We start from the raw sequence: 21,474 nt of genomic DNA, 5'->3' as shown, positions 1-21,474 counted from the left end.
ATCAGTCCAACAGGAATGCCCACCTCAATGGCTCTCAGATTGTCCTTCAATCTCAGTGGTATTGATCCCAGTGCTCCCATTACCACTGGAATAACCTTCGTCCTCACACCCCACATTTTTCGAACTTCTCTTGCTAGATCTTGATACTTTTCAACTTTTTCATCTTCCTTCTCTCTCACCCCATTATCCTCTATAATCTGGCAGCTCTTGTCTCTCTTGTCAATGATCACCAAATCCGGTCTCCTAGCCCCTATTTCATGGTCTGTTCGCACACTGAAGTCCCATAGAAGTTTGTAATCCTCATTTTCAAGTACACTGTCTGGAACATGGTCACACCATCTCTCCTTTCGTTCAAACCCACATTTTCCTAACAGGTCCCAATGGATTGCTCTAGCCACGTTATCATGTCTCCTTTTGTATTCTTTTTGTGCCAGTTTCGAGCACTAACTTACAATATGGCTAATGGTCTCGTTACTCTGCTTACAGATTCTACATTTTCGGGTCATTCTGTGACTTGTCAACCATCGTTTTAATATAGTTTGTTCGTATTGCTTGATCTTGTGCAGCAATGATAAGAGCTTCTGTTTCTCTCTTGAACTTTCCTTCTTTTAACCAGGTCCATGTTTCCTCACTTCTTTGTTCTTCACCCTGTCTTGCAAACTGTCCATATAACGGCTTTTCTTTCCAGTCTTGAATATTTTCAGTTCTTCTCCTCGCTTTAAAGTTGGCAGCTGTTTCTCCATTCTCATCCCCATCCCTCCTGACGGCTTTTAACAGTTCTTCCTCGCTTGTTTGGACATAACATTCTAGCGATATCTTTGCATGATTGACACAATCCTCTACGGATATCAAACCTCTCCCTCCGTCCTTCCTTGGCACATAAAGTCGTGCCACGCAGTCCCGTGGATGGAACCCTCCATTCATGGTTAGCAATTTTCTTGTTCTGCGATCTAGGTCCCGAAGTTCTTGTTTCCTCCATTCAAGTATTCCTCCTGCATATCTAACGAGTGACTCTGCCCAGGTGTTTATGGCTTGTATCAAGTTTCCACCGTTCAACTTCGAGCGGGCAACTTTTTTAACGCGTCGTAAGTATTCTTTCCTGATTTTGTCCTTCATTTGGTCATGAAGCATGTCGCTGGCCTCAAGCACTCCTAGATACTTATTATTATTATTTTTATTATTATTATTATTGATCTCGTTCCCAGGGTCTCTCGTCTCTCCCCCCCCCCCTCCCTCCCGGAGCGACAGAGTTACGGGTAGCGTAAACATTTCGCTAGCATTCATATCGGATTACCTATACTATTCCCATATCTGTACTCTACTTTTGGGGTTGAGTTGATTAAATAGATCTGAACATGGTAAACCGAAGAATTCAATGACAAATATATTTGAATCGATTGTTACGTCTCGGCTTCAAAATCTTCGTTCGCAATGGAACAAAATCCGGACAAAATCCGGACAAAATTGAACAGACTTCTAAGCCCGGACATCACTATCGACGCAAGCCTAAGCATAGCATAAGCGAAAGGCTCATGCTTATACTTATGACTAGGCCAGAAATATTGGCCGGAAATATTGGCGTTGTACACTGACATATCAGCTGGGGATCAATAATAGGAACTCAATGTTTGAGAAGATTTAGACTTCGACCAACCCCTCTTTTCTCTTGATCCGCCGGACCTGATGCAAAACATGGAACGCGAGAGAAGTAAAATGAACGCGAGCGCGAGGGCACAGGGTAGAAATTAAAGTCATTTTCCCTATTGCCTTGCGTTAATTCGTGCCCTGGTGTCACCCTTAGCGACGCCCATTACCAGCCGCTGTTCGCGAAAAGAGCCCGTGCTCCTCCCCCAAAGCCGAAGTTCTTCTCGGGGGGGGAATGTAAACCAGACACCCCTGACCAGACAGGGGAGTGCGGTGGAAATCGAGTCACCGTCGACGGAGTAAGAAGAAGAAATAAACAACAAAAAGTACATTCTTTCGTAAAATTCAAAATTTCCCAAGTAACGTCTCCAATTTGTCTGTTATTTATTTAAGTTAGAATATCAATATATTTTTAACCAGTAACATTTTCGTTTATTGCTAACAATACCTCCTCAATTAGTAAACTTTCAGTAGCTAATTGTTTAAATTACGTGGCGTCTTTTGGGTCTTTTTATTGATTTGTAATTAACATGGGATCTGGCAAAACGTCACTTTGTTTTGCAGATATAAGGTGATCCTGTGACAGCGACAGACCCTACCGCTATACCGGGGGACGGTCAAACAATCTGCAAGAAGATCAGAATAAAAAACGACGGAGTTTAATTAAATTTTCGTACTGTAGTCTTCAATAAAATTTTTATTTCTGTATTAATTTTATACGCTCGGTGAATTCTTACGAACGCAGCACGGCCTTGATCTGAAATAAAGTCTTGATGATGGCCAATAAGACACTTAACTGTTCCCTTGGATTTTTTGTTTTTCCACCCGACCGCAAAAGCCACAATTGTATTAGTTTCAGGGTGTCTTTATGGACGGGTTTTATTGTCTATTAGCTATCTCAATTTAAACCAAATTAGCATAATTGAAAATGTGCTGATTTCTGTATGTCAAGTGTATATCCATTCGGACTGCATCAAATTACTTTTCGTCTTCTCATAGTTTTCACTCAACAACGCAATCGTATCGAATTTGTTTGGAGTAACAGGCCGTCATCAAAAATTGAACCAACATGGCTTCCCAAATCGTGCTGATCTCTGGTTGTTCTAGCGGCATAGGACTCGCTACAGCGGTGTTTCTCGCTAAAGATGCTGACAGACGCTTCAAGGTTTACGCCACCATGAGAAATCTAGCGAAGAAAGGGCAACTGGAGGAAGAAGGAAAGGACTGTCTTGGAGACACATTGATTATCAAACAGATGGACGTGTGTAGTGATGAATCAGTCGAGAAAGCTGTAAAAGAAGTGCTGGACGCTGAGGGAAGGATTGATGTGTTATGTGAGTATATCGCGGTCCTCGAGAGAATTGTTATGTGTCATTGAACACCTTGTGAATAGCTATATATTCTTTTCATAATTGTAAAACAAAACCATCATTTTGACCCTTAGAGCACTCCAGGTTTTATTAGATGCGAGCATATGTCCAACCCTGACATTTCTTTTAAATCACTGAATTTAACTCATGTTTTGCCATTTAAAAACGTTTTGAATAAGGGCCCTAAATCTTCACGAGTATGCTTAATTAACGAACTCTCTGGGTGGTTTAAAGGTCTTTAAAAATGATTGATTTTAGTGTTACACGGAATAGAAAAGAAACCAGTAATTAAAACCGCCCATTCCCAAGCAGAGAACTATACAAGTAGTGCAAGCAATGTTACCAGCTAAGCTCAGTGTTTTTGCCTCGCGAATGGGAGACCGAGGCGATCGGGGTAAGCGAAATCAGATCTGAGATTTCCTGATACTCGTGATTACGATTATCAGCGTATTGTCAGAACTAACGTCTTTTGGAAAGAAGACAATAACTCACTTGAGTAAACAAACCAGTGACACGGAAAGAAGGTCAGTAATGCAAATTTAGAGGTTTTTCGAATTTTTTTAAAAATATAGAAGATGTTAAAAATATAACACAAACAGCGGAGATAAACATTGTCCTGCGATGCATTTTTATGTTAATTAAACTTGACGTTTCGTATGCAGAGAAACAGACATTTTCAAAAGTGATAATATAATTATTAGAGGTGAGTAACCAAGACTGAGGAAAACGAAGTTAAAAATGAAAATGCCTTGATTTACAATGCTTATCACCCCTGTTTGTGTTATATATATATATGTTTTTTATACCAAACTATATTGCTTCGCGTTTTCATGCGTTCTCCTACTGAGAGCTTTTTCCGCATTTTGGCCGCGCGCAAATGCAGACGTATTTCCGGCTGTCACTTGTTTCCGGAAATACATCTGCGTTCACAGGTGGAGCGAGAGCGAAAACGTCGACCAAGCAGGGTGTGGTGGTGCTCCCCCTTCCATCTTCTGCCTCGTCGATTTTTTGCTCTTTCTCCAATTTGCGCTTGACCAGAATGTGGAAGAAGCTCTTCGTACAGGAACGTTTGCTACGCAGGCTACTTTTTATGCAGAAGAGTTTGGCGTTAAAATCACATATTTACGTGGCCTTTGAATTCTGTATCGAAACATCGGGCCCGTTTCTTTTATTTTTCTCGGTAAAATTACGCCTATCCCGACGCAGCTAAAATATCATTGGCTTCCTCTCTTGTATTCAATTGCAGTTAACAATGCTGGTATTGGTGGCATGTTCACCGTGGTAGAATGTACTCCGATGGCCCTGGCCAAAGAGCTGTTTGAAGTGAACTACTTTGGAGCCCTGCGGTTAATCCAAGCTGTGCTGCCCAACATGAAAGCGAGGCAAAGTGGACACATCATCAGCAACAGTAGTACCATGGGAGTTGTCGGCACACCTTTCAATGAACTCTACTGTTCAACTAAGTTCGCCCTTGAAGGACTGAGCGAAGCTTTGGCCCCTACACTGCTCCATTTTAATATCAGGTAAATTTTTCGCAATCTTTAACAGTTAAAATCTCGTTACCTCGGCAACCAGGGCTTTTAGCCGTTTCTAACTAGGTAGATTCTCACAAGGAAGAGATAAAAACCCAAGCTGACGAAGGAACTGAGAAAACAGTCAGGGAACTAGGTAGAGCAGAGTTCCTCATTTCGTTATCGTTCACTGGCTATTTCTTAAACTTAGAAGCATTGATAGTCTTGTGGGAGACATGTTCGCCCCTCCCCGGTAAGAGATCTGGTAACTAGTAGCTAGATTAGCATGGCTTTGACTACTGCTGTTTGATTGCTTTTATAGGTGCACGATACTCGAAACAGGCCCCACAGCGACCCTAGGGCCTGAAAACTCTAAAGCCTTTCTAGCGAAATTCAAATTGTCGGAAGCTGACCAAAAGACCAAAGAACTGCTGGAAACGTTTTCAGGAAGAATGTATCATTTGTTCATCAGCACGATGCAAAGTCCACATGAGATTGCTGAAGTCGTAAGGGAGGTCATACTTAATGAGAAACCAAACCTACGCTATCAAACAAATGAAAAATACAACCCAGAAGAAATCAAGGAAAAACTTGTTGATCCAACAGGAAATGCTTTGGTTCAAATGGTCAAGAAAACATTCCTCGATGAAGAATAACTTGTTGCACAGGCAGAGGAATTTTAAATTTCAGTAATCATAGGTATTCTGTTTTGGTCAGTCAGTTAACCTGTCGCTTAGTAGAACGCGCGAAATAAAAATGTGAATGAGAGAAGCAAAGAAGAGAAACACTAAGCATGCTCGATTTCGGCCGCTCACTCGAGCCCGGTTCAGTCGTTATCACATGAGTTCCGGGGAAGGGGGAGCGCGGGCTCCTTTCCCGAACAGCGGTCGGCAATCGAACCCTAGGGGGTGGGGTGGGGTTTGGCCTAAGGAAAAAGCTGTTGAGAAAGTCGTAGTCAGATATCGGTCTCCTGGCATTCGCCGGGTTTATATCTAACAAGAGTCAGTTTGGAGATTTCACACTGGATACACAGCTTTACAGATAGTCGTGTGGTTTAACCGTGGTTTAATCTCAGACATGATTCTACCCAGGAATGGAATAACTTGAAGGTACGAACAAAGATGTCTAGGCACGTTTATTTCGTCCGCTCCACTATACTACAGCTTGAGGGTCATAGTGTCTTGATAGCTGCTTGTTTATATATTATTCTAGATAGGAACATGTTATGTTTAAATATTAAAACTCCCCTGGTCTCCAATCATGTACAATGGAGTGTTTCAATTTCATAAAAGGGATTCATAAGGGAAGGGTAGTGGTACAAAGTGATAATAAAAAGGAAAACAATTTCTTGCTTCCTGTTGGCTTCAATTCCTGCCTGTTGTGGCCCTGCTTTCAGCATAGTGTATGGAGAGTAATGCGAACGCACAAAACTGCTGGAGATATTGTGTACACCTATCGTGATGTCCACTGCCTGAACTGCCAAATGGAGTCTCCTGTCCCATCAACAATACTGTTCCGGTCCGGGTTTGAGGAATGCGGAGATGTTTATCCCACAGTTTGGGTACGTGCTTGTTCCACAACTGACCGCGGAACCGGAGAGAATTCACTGGTGAGAGTCACTCACGTCACGAAAATGCACTATAGCCCTGCCGAAAACACGGCTCCCCAAATCGTGCTGATCTCTCTGACTGTCATTTGGAGATGTCACAACTTCTGCTTTCCTAGTTGCTTTGATTGTCACGACCTTGAATCTTCTGACGAAAAGGAAATACCACGCAATGCATCGATCGCGTCTCATTCGTGAGTGCTTTTTACCATGCGTCATTAAATTCCAATGCTTAAAGTATTCTGAGTTCTTTTGGCCACGTAACAAAATCACCTTCAAATTGAGGGAAACCTAAAAATAGTAGTTTACTAAGATAAAAAACACCAAAGAGATAATAATCAACCGCAAAGGAACAAGGTTGGTTAAGGATGGAGAAGATTTACACGGATTACAAACGAAGAACTTGAAAAAATTAAGCTAAACTTTTCAAGAAAGGCAAACTGTGACGTAGCTCCTTTAAACTGGAAAGGTACACTTGGAAGAGTAATCTTCTCACTTCACGTCTCCCAGCAGTTCAAATACCGTGCTAGCTCGATCAAACACCCGGTGTCCAATGCGGAGTTTTAAATATAGATACCCCGCCCCCTGAAGGAGTTGAGGACCTATAACTCCTGTCCCCTCATGCATTTATTCATGGTTTATAAGCTTAACGCTAGGTATAATGACAAGTTAAATGATTGACATTGTGGACCAGTGAACCGGCAACTGTATTGGTCTGAGTTTCGCGGTTTCAAGAGACCTTTTTATACTCTTATATTCGGGTTATCATGGCTTCCCAAATCGTGCTGATCTCTGGTTGTTCTAGCGGCATAGGACTCGCTACAGCGGTGTTTCTCGCTAAAGATGCTGACAAACGCTTCAAGGTTTACGCCACCATGAGAAATCTGGCGAAGAAAGGACAGCTGGAGGAAGAAGGAAAGGAGTGTCTTGGAAACACATTGATTATCAAACAGATGGACGTGTGTAGTGATGAATCAGTCGAGAAAGCTGTTAAAGAAGTGCTGGACGCTGAGGGAAGGATTGATGTGTTGTGTAAGTAGAGAAAATAGGCAGCTGTAGTGTACTCCAAGCATAAGACCGAATCCCAGATGCTGTTAAGAAAAGATCATCTCGATATCACGCTACAAATTACTATAAATTTGTTGATATTGGTTTATACATAGTTCTACCTTTTATAACAGTTGTATAATCAAAATCCTTAAACTGCGACCCTTCATTCCTAAGCGATGAGTACATACTTGAACCGTATACTCAGTAAGAGATATTTAACTTAAACAAAATAGAACATATCAGAATAGAACGGTATTGGTTGTTTTTCTGTTGCCGTAATCTTAATTAATATGCTCATAACACATCAAAGTGTTTTTGTCGACCTAAAAAGCCATTAATCTTTATGCAGATTTGGTTTTGATTCAATGCTTTGTTTCAGAAATAAAGCATTTTGATGGTTTTTACGAATGAACGTGTTCCCAAATTGTCACAAATCTGTTGTTTGTTTCCTATCTGTGCTTTGAAGTGAAAACAAAATCGGTCGATGGTAGAAGCCACTTAAGCATGGTTTTCACGACGACAAATTAAACAGCACAGGTGTATAACATTAACTTTTTTTGTAGGACAGTGCCGGAATGCACACAACACAAGCATAAGCACGTAGGCACTCGACTACGTCATTCCACTGCACACTAATTAACAATTAGACCCGTAGCCTGCAAGGGCTACGGGTCAATAGCCCATGAGGCGAAGCTGAGTGGGTTATTGGCCCGTGGCCCTTGAGGGCAAAGGGTCTAATTGTTTTAGTATCACTTAACTAGTCGGACAGAAAAGGCAATAATAAAGTTAGCAAATGCAAGTTGAAGAAACATTCACTTGGGAATAAAACGAAAAAAAGCGCGTCACGCTCGATTGCGCCAATTTCTAGTAGCGTAGCCAATTAAAACGCAGGATTTGCATTAGTCCACTAGTTGGGTGATACTAATGGCTGATAGTGTACGATGACTCAGCCAATCAGATTGCAGCATTTGCATTAGTTTATTAGTAGAATTCTACTTTTTGCGTGATAGTTCATCCCGGTTTCTCTTTTTCCTAGCCGTGTACTTTAAAGGTATGTTTTGCACCAGAGAAAATGGCTTTCTATTTTGTCCTCACGAATACAATATCGCAAACTCATAACAACCCTTTCGGTTTCTCAAGCTATACAATGATTATGTTCCACCAACTGATCAAATATCTAGGGGGAAATGTTTAAGGTTCTTTTATCTTGGTGTGAATGATAATAATTTATGATGTGGTTCCAATTCTGGACAACACATCCAAAATTCCAAGAAAAGTTATCTGGCTTTGATTAAAACGTCTTAAAAATGCTGAGATGTTTAACCCTTCTTTCAGCTCAAGGTGGCGCCGCAAGACGTTTATTTACTTTAAAATTCTGTGAAACGGCAGACGTGAGAACCTTAATTCAGGTAACAGTTGAGTCTGTGATTTTAACACTGGAAGAGATTTGAACCGACTATTTACTTCTTGTCTTTCAGTCAATAATGCTGGCGTGAGTTTTTATTCCCCAGTGGAGTGTGTTTCCATCAGTATTGCTCAAGACATGTTTAACGTGAATTTCTTTGGTACTCTCCGCTTAATCAAGGCAGTGCTACCGCGCATGAAAACGAGGCAAAGCGGGCACATCATCAACAACAGTTCTGTGTCAGGGATTATGGGTATACCGTTTCTGGATATTTATTCAGCGTCAAAGTTTGCTGTTGAAGGGTTGAGTGAATCCTTGGCTCCACTTCTACAACAGTTTGACATCAGGTAAGTAATTTTCTGACGGCGCACCATCTATATCAAGGTAGATGCGCACAATTTTTAATTTACGGACTCGTCCATTAGAGCGGTTTTCATTTAAGTGTTGAAAAGTTATTGGTTTTGCATTACTACGCTACACCGTGATTGGCTTAGAAAACTCGCGCCACTTTTTCATCCAATCGGACGTAAACCAAAACCAATCGTGACTCGTTCACACAGGTTTTCCCGCGCTTCACATCAGCTACGTGTTATTACTTCGAGTTTTGATTGGTTCACTAGATTGTCCCTGTCCTTTGTGATTAGCTAGAGCGATTACTTTGGCACTCAATTGAAAACCACTCTATAGATTCAGCAGAAAGTTATAACTCTTTATTTATCACAGTATTTTATTCTAAATAGTGAATAGAACTGTTGAAGTGGCATACAGTCGGATCTCCGGCTGCGACCACCTCTCTTCACCGACCAGTTTTCCAAAATGCCAAAAGTTTCCACAAATCTCTTTATTTTGAACCTCTTGTAAGCGACCACCTCTCGTAAGCGACCGCGACCACTTCTAGAGCTAGCTAAAAGTTTGAAATTTTCTTTTGCTTTTAACCTCCCGTAAGCGACCACTTGACAGATAATTGAGTGGAAATTGGATTAAATAGTGTTGCAACATTATCGCATTTCTGGGTAGTACAAGAGATTTCTCAACGGGAAGTAGCACTACAGATGTTTTCTCGAAATTGGCAGTTCAAATGAATAAAACATTTAAAACATGGGGCCACTCCCTGCAGTTACCATATGCTAATGAGGCAAAATTTTGATCCAATATGCTATCCTCATAAGCGACCACTTCCAGTAAGCGACCACCTAGGCTTGACATTTTGGGTGGTCGCTTACGGGAGGTTCAACTGTATTTGTTTCTGTGTCCAGGTACACGTTACTGGAACCAGGCCCCATTGATACTCTGATCGGTCAAAATGCAACGGAGTGGAGCAAAACCATGGACAACGGTACGGCTGACGAGAAAACGGCGAAATTGCAGGGGATAGCAGGAAAAAAATTCGAAGAGCTAGTCAGTAAGAAAATGAAATCGATCGAAATAGCAGCCATTGTCAAAGAGATCATACTAGGCCAGAACACCAACTTTCGGTGCCTCACAAATGTTGAATTTCTTAACGAAGAAATTGCTGCCAAGCTGAAAGATTCTGCTACTAATAAACCAATGGAAATGATAAAGACACGATTCTTTGAAGAACAGGATGAAAACTAATAAATGAACCCTTCCAGTGCAAGATCAAAATGCTATGTTTCCTCTCAGAGAGCCATAGATACGTCTTTTTTGTAATAGTTGGAAGAATTTGTTAATGCCAGACCAAATAAAAAGACTTAGGATATTAAACATAAGAGTTAAGGCCAGATATTTATTGTTCAAGTTGCTCTGATGTTCTTTATCCAATTGCCTGTTGTTTGCCCACCATAAAAGTTCTGTTCACGAAGGGAGGTCTTGATTTTTACAGGCAGGCAGGTAGGCAGGTTCGTCTCAGCGTCATAGTTTGTTGTCATAGTTTTGCCAGTGTTTAAACTGTAGTTTAAACTAATACATGGTTCATTTGTCATCGATTAAAAGCTAGTATGTACTTTGTTAATTTGGCTAGCTTTCAAGCTATAGAATTCGTGGACTGACCCGTTCCGAGAACGCTCCACATTTTTTAGGGTAGGCCCACTATGAATGACGTGTTTGTTTGTATATAAGATGAACGTATATCTGGAAAGGCACGATTCTGTCCAAAGCTTACTTCACAAAGCACGCCATCATTCTGTAAATTATGTTGCTCAAGAAGAGCGAGCACACGATTAAAAAGCTGCCGCAAATCTAATCCCCAGTTTCCACGCACTCCGCTGGCTTGTTCCACCCATTTGGCGATCAAGATAAACGGCTTGCATTTTTAGACTCGGGCTTTCCTACTGAAGACTAGTTTGTTCACAGACGTTTACTTTTTTGCTAAGAGTTATTTTTCTTGGAGCGTGCGAGTTATGTGAGCGCAGAGCGCGAGAGCGCGAGAGCGGCCTATTCTGATCTTTCCCCAGCCCCATCCCACTGCGTTTTAGCGCGTACCGTGATCCCACGCGGCGGGTTAATATTTCGCTAAGCTGTGGACAGGCTAACTGAAGCCCAAGTAATTAAATTTGTTTGTTGCTTCAGTAAAACCAGCAGCATGTGAAGGTAAAAGCAGCTGCTGTCATACGCTTATTATGAAGGTGTTTCAACTCTCAGTTCTTCTGGCGAATCATACATAATACTTCCAATTACTTTTTACCGCGGTCTCGAATCAATGTGAAAATTGAACCAGATATATTGGAGCTGGATTGAAGTTTTTGCCATAATGTATATATTTTTTTAGGGGAATTAATATTTTCACGGAAACGAGAAGCAGAAATGCTTGGAAAAAAATTCAGTTGCTCCGATGTTGTCCGTCAAACGAAGGTCAACTTTCTTTATGATGTTATGGAACTTATAACGAAGCGATGCCTCGAAGCGAACTACGAAAACTAAAAAAAGAATCCTTTAACGAGGGTCTCGATGGAGGGTCCCTTTGACGGTTAAAAATAATCCGTTTTGACGGTTGACGGTTAATTTCTCGGAATAACTTTTTTTATTACGAAATCAAAGCGGAAATTGGCTGTAATTTTCATAAAAGGGTACAGTTTTGCTCAAATTTGCATAATTCAATTAGTCTTATAATTTTGTGCATTAAAACTTAGGTTTTTGGTCATCAGATATATGTCTAACTAGTAGTAATCAAAGATTATGAGTGCGTTCGACGCCGTCACTTCAATATATATATATACCTTAAATGATTTCACTAGCTGACTTGTCTATCGCTAAATATAAAATAAACATTAACATCAACTTTCCTTCCGCCGGACGTATTAATCGCCTGATACGGAGACTAGAGGTTTTAAAAAGACTTGTACATAAATGTATTTTTGTGATATTTTAAAACGATCATTTATAAACAGCATAGCTTGTTCCCATTTAAGTCAATTGTTGTTTAGTCCAAAATTACTTCAGGATATCTGAAACCGATTTGACGGCTAATATTGGCTCAAAATATTTCTGCTCTTTTCGGATGTCTAGTACTACATAACAACATTCCTTGACCTTCTCTTGTTCCATGATATGAGCTCGGCAGCTGAGAATTTTTTTCATGTCTATCCAATCAAGTGGCGTGATTGAGGTTGTCGCGGAACGTCACGATGACAATGCCAATGACTCAGCATAAACTGAACGAGTATCTGAGGTTTCTTAGAGTGACCTATCATTATCTCTAAGCTAACACTCGGGTTTTCATGGCTTCCCAAATCGTGCTGATCTCTGGTTGTTCTAGCGGCATAGGACTCGCTACAGCGGTGTTTCTCGCTAAAGATGCTGACAAACGCTTCAAGGTTTACGCCACCATGAGAAATCTGGCGAAGAAAGGACAACTGGAGGAAGAAGGAAAGGACTGTCTTGGAGACGCATTGATTATCAAACAGATGGACGTGTGTAGTGATGAATCAGTCGAGAAAGCTGTAAAAGAAGTGCTGGACGCTGAGGGAAGGATTGATGTGTTGTGTAAGCGGTGTAAATACTTTTTTTTCTTTATATAGCGTTTAAATGAACGTCCCTTGACAGAGGGATTTGTCATTAAGAGAGGAAGACTCATGATATAAACTCTATAGATAATATTGCTGACGTTATTGAAAAATTCATCATCTCGATATTATCCACGATGACCGCGCTCGATGTTATCCACGACTTCCTCAAATGATATTGAAATCTGCTATCAATGGGTAACGCAAGTTACAATAAATGTCAACGTGAACTGAAAAATTCATTTGCTACGTGCTCCTATATAAACAGGCATCTCTAGGTTAAAGTAATAAGGCTGCTTAAAAAGTACAAAGAATATCCAAACGTTCCCAGCTTAGCTCTTTCAATTAAAGTAGATCAATTAAATGATATGACCGTTCGTTGCATAATCAATTTTGTATACATTTCATTCAGTCTGTCAGTCAGCCAGTCGGTCGGTCAGTCAGTGAGTCAGTCAGACAGACGGACAGACAGACAGTCAGTGTGTGAGTCAGTCAGTCAGTCAGCCAGCCAGTCAGTCAGTCAGTCAGTCGGTCAGTCAGTCATTCAGTCTGTCTGTCTGTCAGTCAGTCTGTCAACGTGAGTCTGTCAGTCTAGTTGTCAGTTAGTCAGTAAACCGACCGATTAATACCCTTCAGTGGTATTCCCCATGGTGGACTGTGCGTCGTGGCTCCGTCATCTAGACCCTAGGGATGTGTCCCGTTATCAAGATGAAGGTATTTCAAAGCTCATCACGAACTAAAGTACAGAAAAGGGCAGGGTGGAAGAACTGTGGTTCAGGAACTCAAAAATGCCTTTCAAAAGATCTCAAACACACACGCCTAAGGGCTAACGTTTTAAAGTATTTAAGGGTTACCGAATGCAAGAGTACAGAGAAGTGATACGTTATGTCTACTACATGTTTAGGAGAACCATTTTCAACGAAATGTATACGACATTCTTACCTTTTCTGAAAAAATAAATAGCAAAGAGGGTAGGAGTTTAGATCTAGGGGCGGGGTCAGTGCAAAACCAGAGGTATCCCAAAGCTCATTGCCTGAATGTTGTTAGTCAACGAATGATATATAGAGTACCATAGAGAGGAAAACGGTGAACTCGAGGATATCTCTCTAACAAGGGCTAAACCGCTCTAAATCGCTCTAACACGGCAGTGAACCATCATTATCATAGTTCTTAGCTCTGGCCTCTAAACCCCCACGAGCAACATAAGAAATCTAGAATGCGAGGGAATGCTATTTTTATTGTATTTCCTTTCGCATAAACGCTGATATTTACGTGTTTTCGTAGTGTCCGATATAAGGAAACTCACGCCGGGCTCCTCCAAGAGCCCTTAAATTTCACACAGGAAGGGGATTTTCACTAACTACACTTTTTTTCCACTTTTAGTCAACAATGCTGGCTACGGCATTTTCTCGGCTGTAGAGTGTGTTCCTATCAATATGGCCCAAGACATGTTCAACGTGAATTTCTTTGGTACTCTCCGCTTAATCAAGGCAGTGTTACCGAGCATGAAAGCGAGGCAAAGCGGGCACATCATCAACAACAGTTCCGTGGGAGGGATAGTGGGTATCCCTTTTCTGGATATTTATTCAGCGTCAAAGTTTGCTGTTGAAGGGTTGAGTGAATCCTTAGCTCCACTCTTACGGCAGTTTGACATCAGGTAAAAGAGACATGGCAAGTATTTAAGACATTTTCTTCGACGGGAGGCTATCGTTTGGACGTTCACGTGAAATTACAAAGCAAAGTAAAAGTGAGATAGATGGTAGGGAGATGAAGCTGTAACCTACCGACAACCCACTTTGTTATTTTCGTGTATAAGTGTTTTGGAAAGAGATCTTGCCTACGTCATATTATATTAAAGAGTGCGAGATTCACAAAGGAGAAGAATCAGCGACTTTTTGTGCGGTATTTTGGACGTTAAATTGACTCACGCAACGCAGGAGCGTTGCGTGACATCCCCAAAAAGGGCTGCCGAGGAATCTAATGGACTCATGGCGTCCAAAGCAAAAAGTCACAATATCTCCTCTATAACAAAGTTAAAATCCGGTCAAAGAATGCAACTCAGTGGCATACCTGTTTGTCTCCGTCTCATTCTTATAGGTATACGATTCTGGAAACAGGTCCCGTGGTGACCCAGGCCCCTAAAACTGCAGAAGACTGGGGCAAAGCCATAGACCGCGAAACGGTTGACGAAGAAACGAAGAAACTGGAAAAGATCTGGCGCGACAATTATCAACATTTGTGCATTACGAAAATTATGGATTCCAGTAAAATAGCAGCCATTGTGCAAGAGATAATTCTTGGCCAAGACAACAACTTTCGTTGTTACACACATGCCGACTTTTTTTCTGATGCACTAGCGGCCAAGCTGAAAGATTCTGCCACTAATAAACCCATTGAGATTATGAGAAAACAGCTGTTTGAAAAACGAGAGGATGAAAATCAAAAGTCTTAAAACATGAACCGAGATCGAAAGATCAACTTTTCTTACTAATAGGCATAGATTTGTTTTAGTGATAGTTAACTTGTAAGGAAATACTAATAAAAGTTGTCTTTTAGAAGAATCGAAATATTAACAAACGGTACCCCTTTCGCATACTTTCATAACTGGTCCGTATTGTAGTCGCCAAAAATGGAAGTCGTCTTGTCATTTTCAAGTAGAGCCTAATAAATGAAATGACACAGACATAAGGTGCGTCTGTTCGAAATATCTTAATTAAAAGCCCTTTAAAATAACTAAATGACAGATTTGCCTACCCTTTCGTATACCTCAACTTGTAAAATCCCTGCCCTTTTATACACCTAAAACCCGAAAAAAGGTTCCCCTTTCGGATGGAGCCTCCCCATATAGGCCATTATAGGGAGTACCCATCCCTGCAGCCCCCGCCTCCCCCCCCCCCTCGTAACGACTAATGTATAGGGAGACATTAGATGTTAATCACTCTTGGAACTGAAATAAAATCCTTACTTAGTAATTACAAGTAGTTACCCTCTGTGCCAAGTTTGCACTAAATCCTGGGAGCATTTAATCGAGAATATACGGCACATAAATTCTTTGTTATGGCGATTATGGAAGATTGAAGAAAACGACAAGCCTACCTCTGGGTACCACGAGAAGGCGACTGTCTTGCTCGGAGAGGAACTCCCAAAAAAGGGACGGGGGTGCTCACTGGAAAGTTTGTAAAGGAACCCCTAAGAAGTACCTAGATCCTGTTTTGTGAGTAAGGGAGGGGGGGGGGGGGTGGCTTGAAGTTTTTTCACACCTAAGAGGTACCAAATTTAAAACAGCACATTGACTAATTTTCATTGGCTAATTTTCATTAACGATAAAGACGATTGCTTCGAATACCTTCCACTCGTAAAGTTGATTTTGTTCTCGGAAATATTAGCTTGTCAAGCTACTCTGAAATTCGAGCTTAAATAAAGTTTATGTATGTATATATGTATGTATGATTGTCAAATAACTCCTGTAATATTGTTTCTCTGCTCAATATCGTAAAAGGTACCGCGAAAGCCCCACTGTGGACCCTTTGAGGCTAAGAGGTACCAAAACCGATTGTGCAAACCCTAAACGGTACGATGAGAACTCCGTCCTTTTCATATGGAAGTCCCCCCGGGAAGACTTGTACCCCATGTGTGAGATCTGTACAGCCCCCGAAATGATCCCGACCTCGAAATGACCTCAGTGAATCTTAGGGATAGTGACAAAACGTGGGACTCTGGATCGCTCAGTGACGATAACTATAATGTTGACTGATAAAAATAAGAAAAGTGATAAAAGATAAACTGCGATACGTAGCCACACGAGTCAACAGGAACATCTTAAAAGGTACCTATCGTATTATTATTGGTTGGTCTCGACAGTGAAAAAAAAGAAAGCAAAAGTTATTCCTGCCAAAAATATAACCAACAACCATTTGTAAGGTCGGCGTTAATTGGATTTTGGTGTGTTTGAGGTAGCGATTATCATTCCTTTGAAGGTTCTTTGAATTTTTCTCTTCATTGTCGATATGCTGCAATGATGTCTTCTTCTTTTGGTTTAGTTTTGCGACATTCAATGTCTCGATCTAGTCTTCTTTTTTTTCAACCTTTGACCCATTCAGATTGATGCAATGTCTCGAAACGCGTGGTTTCTAGTAGTTCTTCTTCTGTTGTGTGTATTACAAAACGTCACTTCGGGAAATGATGATAAACCTTCTCATACAAATTCAGGATTATCTAAGAATACTGAGATAAGTTTCATTCTTCACTGAAACATAATGTAGAAGCCTCCTCAGCGTAGCCAACTCTTAGCGCATAAGCTGTGTGTCATGCGTTACTTGTGCGTGTAATAGTATAAACAATGTAAACAATGTACAATCTTTTTAGTTTGTTTTGTAAAGGTCGGCACACACGAGGGGACTAATCCCTGCGACTAGTCCCTGCAAAAGTCGCGGGCACAAGTCCCATCGTGTGAACTGGCCATTTTTGCATCAAAATCAAGTCACAGGGACCAAAAAACTTTGGTCCCTGCGACTAGTCACACGAATTCAAACCAGTTTGAATTTTTGGGACAAGTCCGTGCGACTTGTTCCTCAAAACGCTTCTTGTGAATAGTTCGTGGGACAAGTTCCTGCGACCAGTCTTCTTCGTGTAAACTCTTCAGGGGACTAGTTGCAGGGACTTGTCCCTCGTGAGTGTCGACCTTAATAGATAGCTGATTAAACTGCGTCAAAATATGTTTATAAATAAACCACACTTTTCTACTTGGCTGTTCTCTTATACTTTAGCAATCATTTGCCCATATCAGGCTTTCAAGAGGGGAAGAGAGGGAGGGGTTTGGTTGTGAAAATGTAATAGCTTGTAATATTACCGGGAAATTGGTTTGGGATTTTTAAAAAGATGACAAAAATGTTAATATTTGTATCAGTGATCAGTTCTAATTGGAAGCTCTATATACCTACTAAAAAAGTCGTTCTTGTTATAAGGTTATGTAATGCAGTCTATCTTTTTATAAAAACGCATATTAGCTTTATTCAAAAATGCTTTTACAAATTACACTGTCATAAAGTCGCTACCGATTTTTATTTTTATTTTTTTTAAATTCTCGTTTAGTTGTTCATAGCGATACCATAAATCAGTTTGCTACATAGGCCAAAATGACTTTTGCTTTCTTTATCATTGAGCGATCCACAGTCCCATGTATTGTCGCCATTCCTAAAATTCACTGGGGATCATTTCATTTTCTATAACAAGAAAAACGGGGATCATTTCGCGGTCGGGATCATTTCGGGTCGATTTGGGGATCATTTCAGGGTTAAGGACCATTTCGGGTCGGGATCATTTGGGGGGCTGTACAGATCTGTGTGAAGCTGCTCAGAGGGTTAGGGGGCAAATGAAATAAGCGAGTGCTTCTATCCAATCAAGTGGCGTGAATCGAATTGTGGCGTGACTTTATGATGACAAGGCCAATCAACCGGCATAGCGACATAAGTTATCTTAGGTTTCGCAACTGACTGAGCTTTGATACTCTTTAGTCTCTTGCACTCGAGTAATCATGGCTTCCCAAATCGTGCTGATCTCTGGTTGTTCTAGCGGCATAGGACTCGCTACAGCGGTGTTTCTCGCTAAAGATGCTGACAAACGCTTCAAGGTTTACGCCACCATGAGAAATCTGGCGAAGAAAGGACAGCTGGAGGAAGAAGGAAAGGACTGTCTTGGAGACACGCTGATTATCAAACAGATGGACGTGTGTAGTGATGAATCAGTCGAGAAAGCTGTAAAAGAAGTGCTGGACGCTGAGGGAAGGATTGATGTGTTGTGTAAGTGCAAGTAACTCGTTTTTGCCATTTTATTTAGCCAGAAACTGGGGGGAAGAACACACAGGATCCATTGTCATTGTCATAACAGGCAGATTGTAATGACATCGGACCGCGCAAAGATCCCTCTGGTTGTCACGCAAGCAACCTCGGTCCGTCGCTAGGAATTCGATGACTCTCGCAAAAACGAAGAGTCTTCGGATAACAATGCATTTTTGTGTATCTAGGATGTCTCAGGCGTTCGGCTAGTTGGATAGCTTCTTACGTAGACGTTCTTATGGCCCATCACGCAAACTTTCCGTGAGGGATATAAGATTGGGTGACGAGCCATAAGAGTGACCGTCGGTGGACAGCTAAATAAGAGGTACCGGTAAGTGCGCCAGACCCCAGACCCCAGACCCGACCCCATTTATTCCCCCTACACGAAAACAAGCTTTGCTGTACCTCTTGTGTACCTTATTTGTTGTTTGTGTAGTTATTATTTTTTTCTCATCTACTTTAAGGCGGGGTACGGTACTTCCCTTTATAAAACACTTAACAATGATAATTCCAACGAGCGCCCAATGATTAAACACCTCCCCCTTTTCATCAAAAGGGCTTTTTTGGTGCAAGCGCCCCTATTGTGATAAGTACACTTTACAATACGCTAGCATCTCAATATTTATAGGCATGTTGTTTGATTCGAAAAAAATTAAATAAGAACTTTGGTACACGAAAAATCTTAATGGATCCTTCAGATTATATACGAATGAAGCAGACTTTTTCTCTTTCAGTCAACAATGCTGGCATTTCTGGGATGTGTGCAGTAGAGTGTATCCCCATAAACATGGCCCAAGACATGTTTAACGTGAATTTCTTTGGTACTCTCCGCTTAATCAAGGCAGTGTTACCGAGCATGAAAGCGAGGCAAAGCGGACACATCATCAACAACAGTTCTGTGTCAGGAGTTGTGGGCATGCCTTTTATGGACATCTACTGTGCATCAAAGTTTGCTGTTGAAGGGTTGAGTGAATCCTTGGCTCCACTTCTACGCCAATTTGACATCAGGTAAAAGTGGTATAATATATGGCTTATTTACTACGCGCAAGCTTGGGGTTATCGATAAAGATGGCTGCTTCCCTGCAGGCCATCCCCAGCGGGCAAGGTAGTCTCATCTTGCCCAAAAGATATAGAGGATATTACACGGTGGCGAGAAGATATGAATTTTATGTTCGAGTGGCAAGAACAATATCTCACTCGTTCGCTTCGCTCACTCGTGAGATATTGTTCTTGCCACGAGAACATAAAATTCATATCTTCGAGCCAACGTGTAATGTTCTTTTTATTATATGGAGAAACCAATTCAACAAAAGCAAAAGCCGGGAATCGTGACGTCATTGAACGATACGACACTCACAAAGGTGATATACGGAAAATACGCCACTCGGGTCCCGGATGAAGTGGCGTATGGAATCTACGAGTGGTTTAGTTCCCAGTAAAACACTCCTCTCCATATAATAAAGAGCTTTATATTTGGGTCTCGTGTGGAAGGCTCATTGACATAACGAAACTCAAAGTGGAGTCACTTAAACCTTTTATACAATGGTTTCTTGGAAACTTGGGCAGAAGGGGAAAGTCACTTTCCATTATTTTCTTGTTAACGTTTGGGATGACAGAGGAATATCGTAGAGCCAACTTTAATCCCGCTGTTTGGTTTTCTGTTTGGTTCTCTGTTTAGTGTGCTGCACTCCGGATCGAGCCCTGACCGGAGACTTTGTATTGTGTTCTTGGGCAAAACACTTTACTCTCACAGTGCTCCTTCCCACCCAGGTGTATAAATGGGTACTGGCGAACTTAATGCTGGGGGTAATCCTGCAATGGACTAGGATCCCATCTAGGGGGAGTAGGAATACTCTTAGTCTCTTCATACTGCATAAACCGGAGATAAGCGCCGGCCTGCTGGGCCACGAGGCTCGTATGCAGACCTAATTTCTGTTTTGTGTCTCACTTCAACAGATATACGATACTTAACCCAGGTCCTGTGATGACGCCGATCTTTCAAACTTCAGCAGAATGGGGGAAAGTCATAGACCACTCAACTGCTGACGAGAAAACGAAACAATTGATGGCGCTGGGAGTGGAAAAGTTACGACAGGCCATAGGACAGGGAATGAAATCGAGCGAAATAGCAGGCATTGTTAAGGAGATCATTCTGGGCAAAAACACCAATTTCCGTTGTTTTACAAACGTCGGCTTTTTTGATGAGGAAATTGCTGCCAAGCTAAAAGATCCTGCCTCTGATGAATCAATTGAATATGCGAGGAAACGATTCTTTGAAGAGAAAGAAGAAAACTAGGAGAATAACTTTTATAGAATTATCGAAATATTCAGTCTCCTTACCGATTTCTAGCACAACATAACAACAGTCCTTGAGCCTTCCTTACTTTTTCGTGATCAGAGTTCAGCAACTGACTGCGAACTGCGTAACGACAACTGATGGATTGATTTATTAGGGGGACATTTGTCAATCACTCATAGGAATAAAATCAAGTAGTTACTTTCTTCTGTGCACATTAATTAACTAGTAAAAGCGTCTGTTTTCTCTCTTTTTTTTTGATAATCTCCATCTTGAATCTCCTGGCGAAAGGGAAATACCAAGCAGTGCCTAGACTCGACTAAACCAACCGCTGTTCGGGAAAGGAGCCCGCGCTCCTCGCCCAAGTCTCTTCTCGGGGAGGAAAGTAGAGAGCGGCAGAAATCGATTCTAAGCAGTGCCCCGATCGCAGCTTAGTCTATGAGTATCACGACGGCGCTAGCGCGGACGTTAGGGGCCCGAAACGGGTAATTTTATTTCTCAGGCTTTTAATTTTCAATTTTTAATTGTTTAAACTGGAAAGTTATACTGGAAAGAATATCTCCTACAACACGTTGCTTGATTTTGCATTCGCATTTGCATTTTGCCCGGAGTTGTGGATAGATCCCTTCGGGATCCCACGAGCCATGAACTTCCGTTCCCTCAAACCTTTTTCGCGGCGCTATAAGCTTGACACACGCACAAATGGCGGATATGTTACTTCCAAAACAAATGAATAAAACCATTTCTTGATGAACTTCGGGGTCGAATAGCCCGTACGCGGGAGTCAACCATCAGA

At 41.4% G+C, this 21,474-nt stretch overlaps 4 protein-coding genes across 4 annotated transcripts; all 4 read left to right on the top strand.

Moving 5' to 3' along the window:
• Nucleotides 1-2,476: 2,476 nt before the first annotated feature.
• On the top strand, nt 2,477-5,870 carry LOC110050232 (retinol dehydrogenase 8-like). The gene is made up of 3 exons (XM_020756130.2): nt 2,477-2,978; nt 4,261-4,537; nt 4,848-5,870. The coding sequence occupies exons 1-3, from the start codon at nt 2,714-2,716 to the stop codon at nt 5,179-5,181; spliced, it is 876 nt and encodes a 291-aa protein (XP_020611789.2). The 5' UTR covers nt 2,477-2,713; the 3' UTR covers nt 5,182-5,870.
• Nucleotides 5,871-6,713: 843 nt separating this feature from the next.
• LOC149113672 (retinol dehydrogenase 8-like) lies at nt 6,714-10,554 on the top strand. Its single transcript, XM_089286226.1, has 3 exons — nt 6,714-7,163; nt 8,660-8,933; nt 9,843-10,554. The coding sequence occupies exons 1-3, from the start codon at nt 6,899-6,901 to the stop codon at nt 10,180-10,182; spliced, it is 879 nt and encodes a 292-aa protein (XP_089142352.1). The 5' UTR covers nt 6,714-6,898; the 3' UTR covers nt 10,183-10,554.
• Nucleotides 10,555-12,160: 1,606 nt separating this feature from the next.
• On the top strand, nt 12,161-15,236 carry LOC110050228 (retinol dehydrogenase 8-like). Its single transcript, XM_089286225.1, has 3 exons — nt 12,161-12,528; nt 13,932-14,205; nt 14,646-15,236. The coding sequence occupies exons 1-3, from the start codon at nt 12,264-12,266 to the stop codon at nt 14,998-15,000; spliced, it is 894 nt and encodes a 297-aa protein (XP_089142351.1). The 5' UTR covers nt 12,161-12,263; the 3' UTR covers nt 15,001-15,236.
• Nucleotides 15,237-17,840: 2,604 nt separating this feature from the next.
• On the top strand, nt 17,841-20,884 carry LOC149113671 (retinol dehydrogenase 8-like). The gene is made up of 3 exons (XM_089286223.1): nt 17,841-18,346; nt 19,117-19,390; nt 20,339-20,884. The coding sequence occupies exons 1-3, from the start codon at nt 18,082-18,084 to the stop codon at nt 20,676-20,678; spliced, it is 879 nt and encodes a 292-aa protein (XP_089142349.1). The 5' UTR covers nt 17,841-18,081; the 3' UTR covers nt 20,679-20,884.
• The last annotated feature ends 590 nt before the right edge of the window (nt 20,885-21,474 follow it).

This window comes from Orbicella faveolata, unplaced genomic scaffold (genome assembly GCF_042242905.1).
Source record: "Orbicella faveolata isolate gen_17 unplaced genomic scaffold, um_ofav_v1 contig_14, whole genome shotgun sequence".
NCBI lineage: Eukaryota > Metazoa > Cnidaria > Anthozoa > Scleractinia > Merulinidae > Orbicella > Orbicella faveolata.
The sequence above is the reverse complement of the archived record's forward strand: the minus strand, read 5'-3'. Positions and strand labels throughout refer to the sequence as shown.

Coding starts and splice junctions, on each gene's coding strand:
- LOC110050232 (XM_020756130.2), top strand. CDS start 2,714: ATGGCTTCCCAAATCGTGCTGATCTCTGGTTGTTCTAGCGGCATAGGA. Junction 2,979..4,260: donor GGGAAGGATTGATGTGTTAT/GTGAGTATATCG, acceptor ATTCAATTGCAG/TTAACAATGCTGGTATTGGT. Junction 4,538..4,847: donor CTGCTCCATTTTAATATCAG/GTAAATTTTTCG, acceptor TTGCTTTTATAG/GTGCACGATACTCGAAACAG.
- LOC149113672 (XM_089286226.1), top strand. CDS start 6,899: ATGGCTTCCCAAATCGTGCTGATCTCTGGTTGTTCTAGCGGCATAGGA. Junction 7,164..8,659: donor GGGAAGGATTGATGTGTTGT/GTAAGTAGAGAA, acceptor CTTGTCTTTCAG/TCAATAATGCTGGCGTGAGT. Junction 8,934..9,842: donor CTACAACAGTTTGACATCAG/GTAAGTAATTTT, acceptor TTCTGTGTCCAG/GTACACGTTACTGGAACCAG.
- LOC110050228 (XM_089286225.1), top strand. CDS start 12,264: ATGGCTTCCCAAATCGTGCTGATCTCTGGTTGTTCTAGCGGCATAGGA. Junction 12,529..13,931: donor GGGAAGGATTGATGTGTTGT/GTAAGCGGTGTA, acceptor TTCCACTTTTAG/TCAACAATGCTGGCTACGGC. Junction 14,206..14,645: donor TTACGGCAGTTTGACATCAG/GTAAAAGAGACA, acceptor TCATTCTTATAG/GTATACGATTCTGGAAACAG.
- LOC149113671 (XM_089286223.1), top strand. CDS start 18,082: ATGGCTTCCCAAATCGTGCTGATCTCTGGTTGTTCTAGCGGCATAGGA. Junction 18,347..19,116: donor GGGAAGGATTGATGTGTTGT/GTAAGTGCAAGT, acceptor TTTCTCTTTCAG/TCAACAATGCTGGCATTTCT. Junction 19,391..20,338: donor CTACGCCAATTTGACATCAG/GTAAAAGTGGTA, acceptor TCACTTCAACAG/ATATACGATACTTAACCCAG.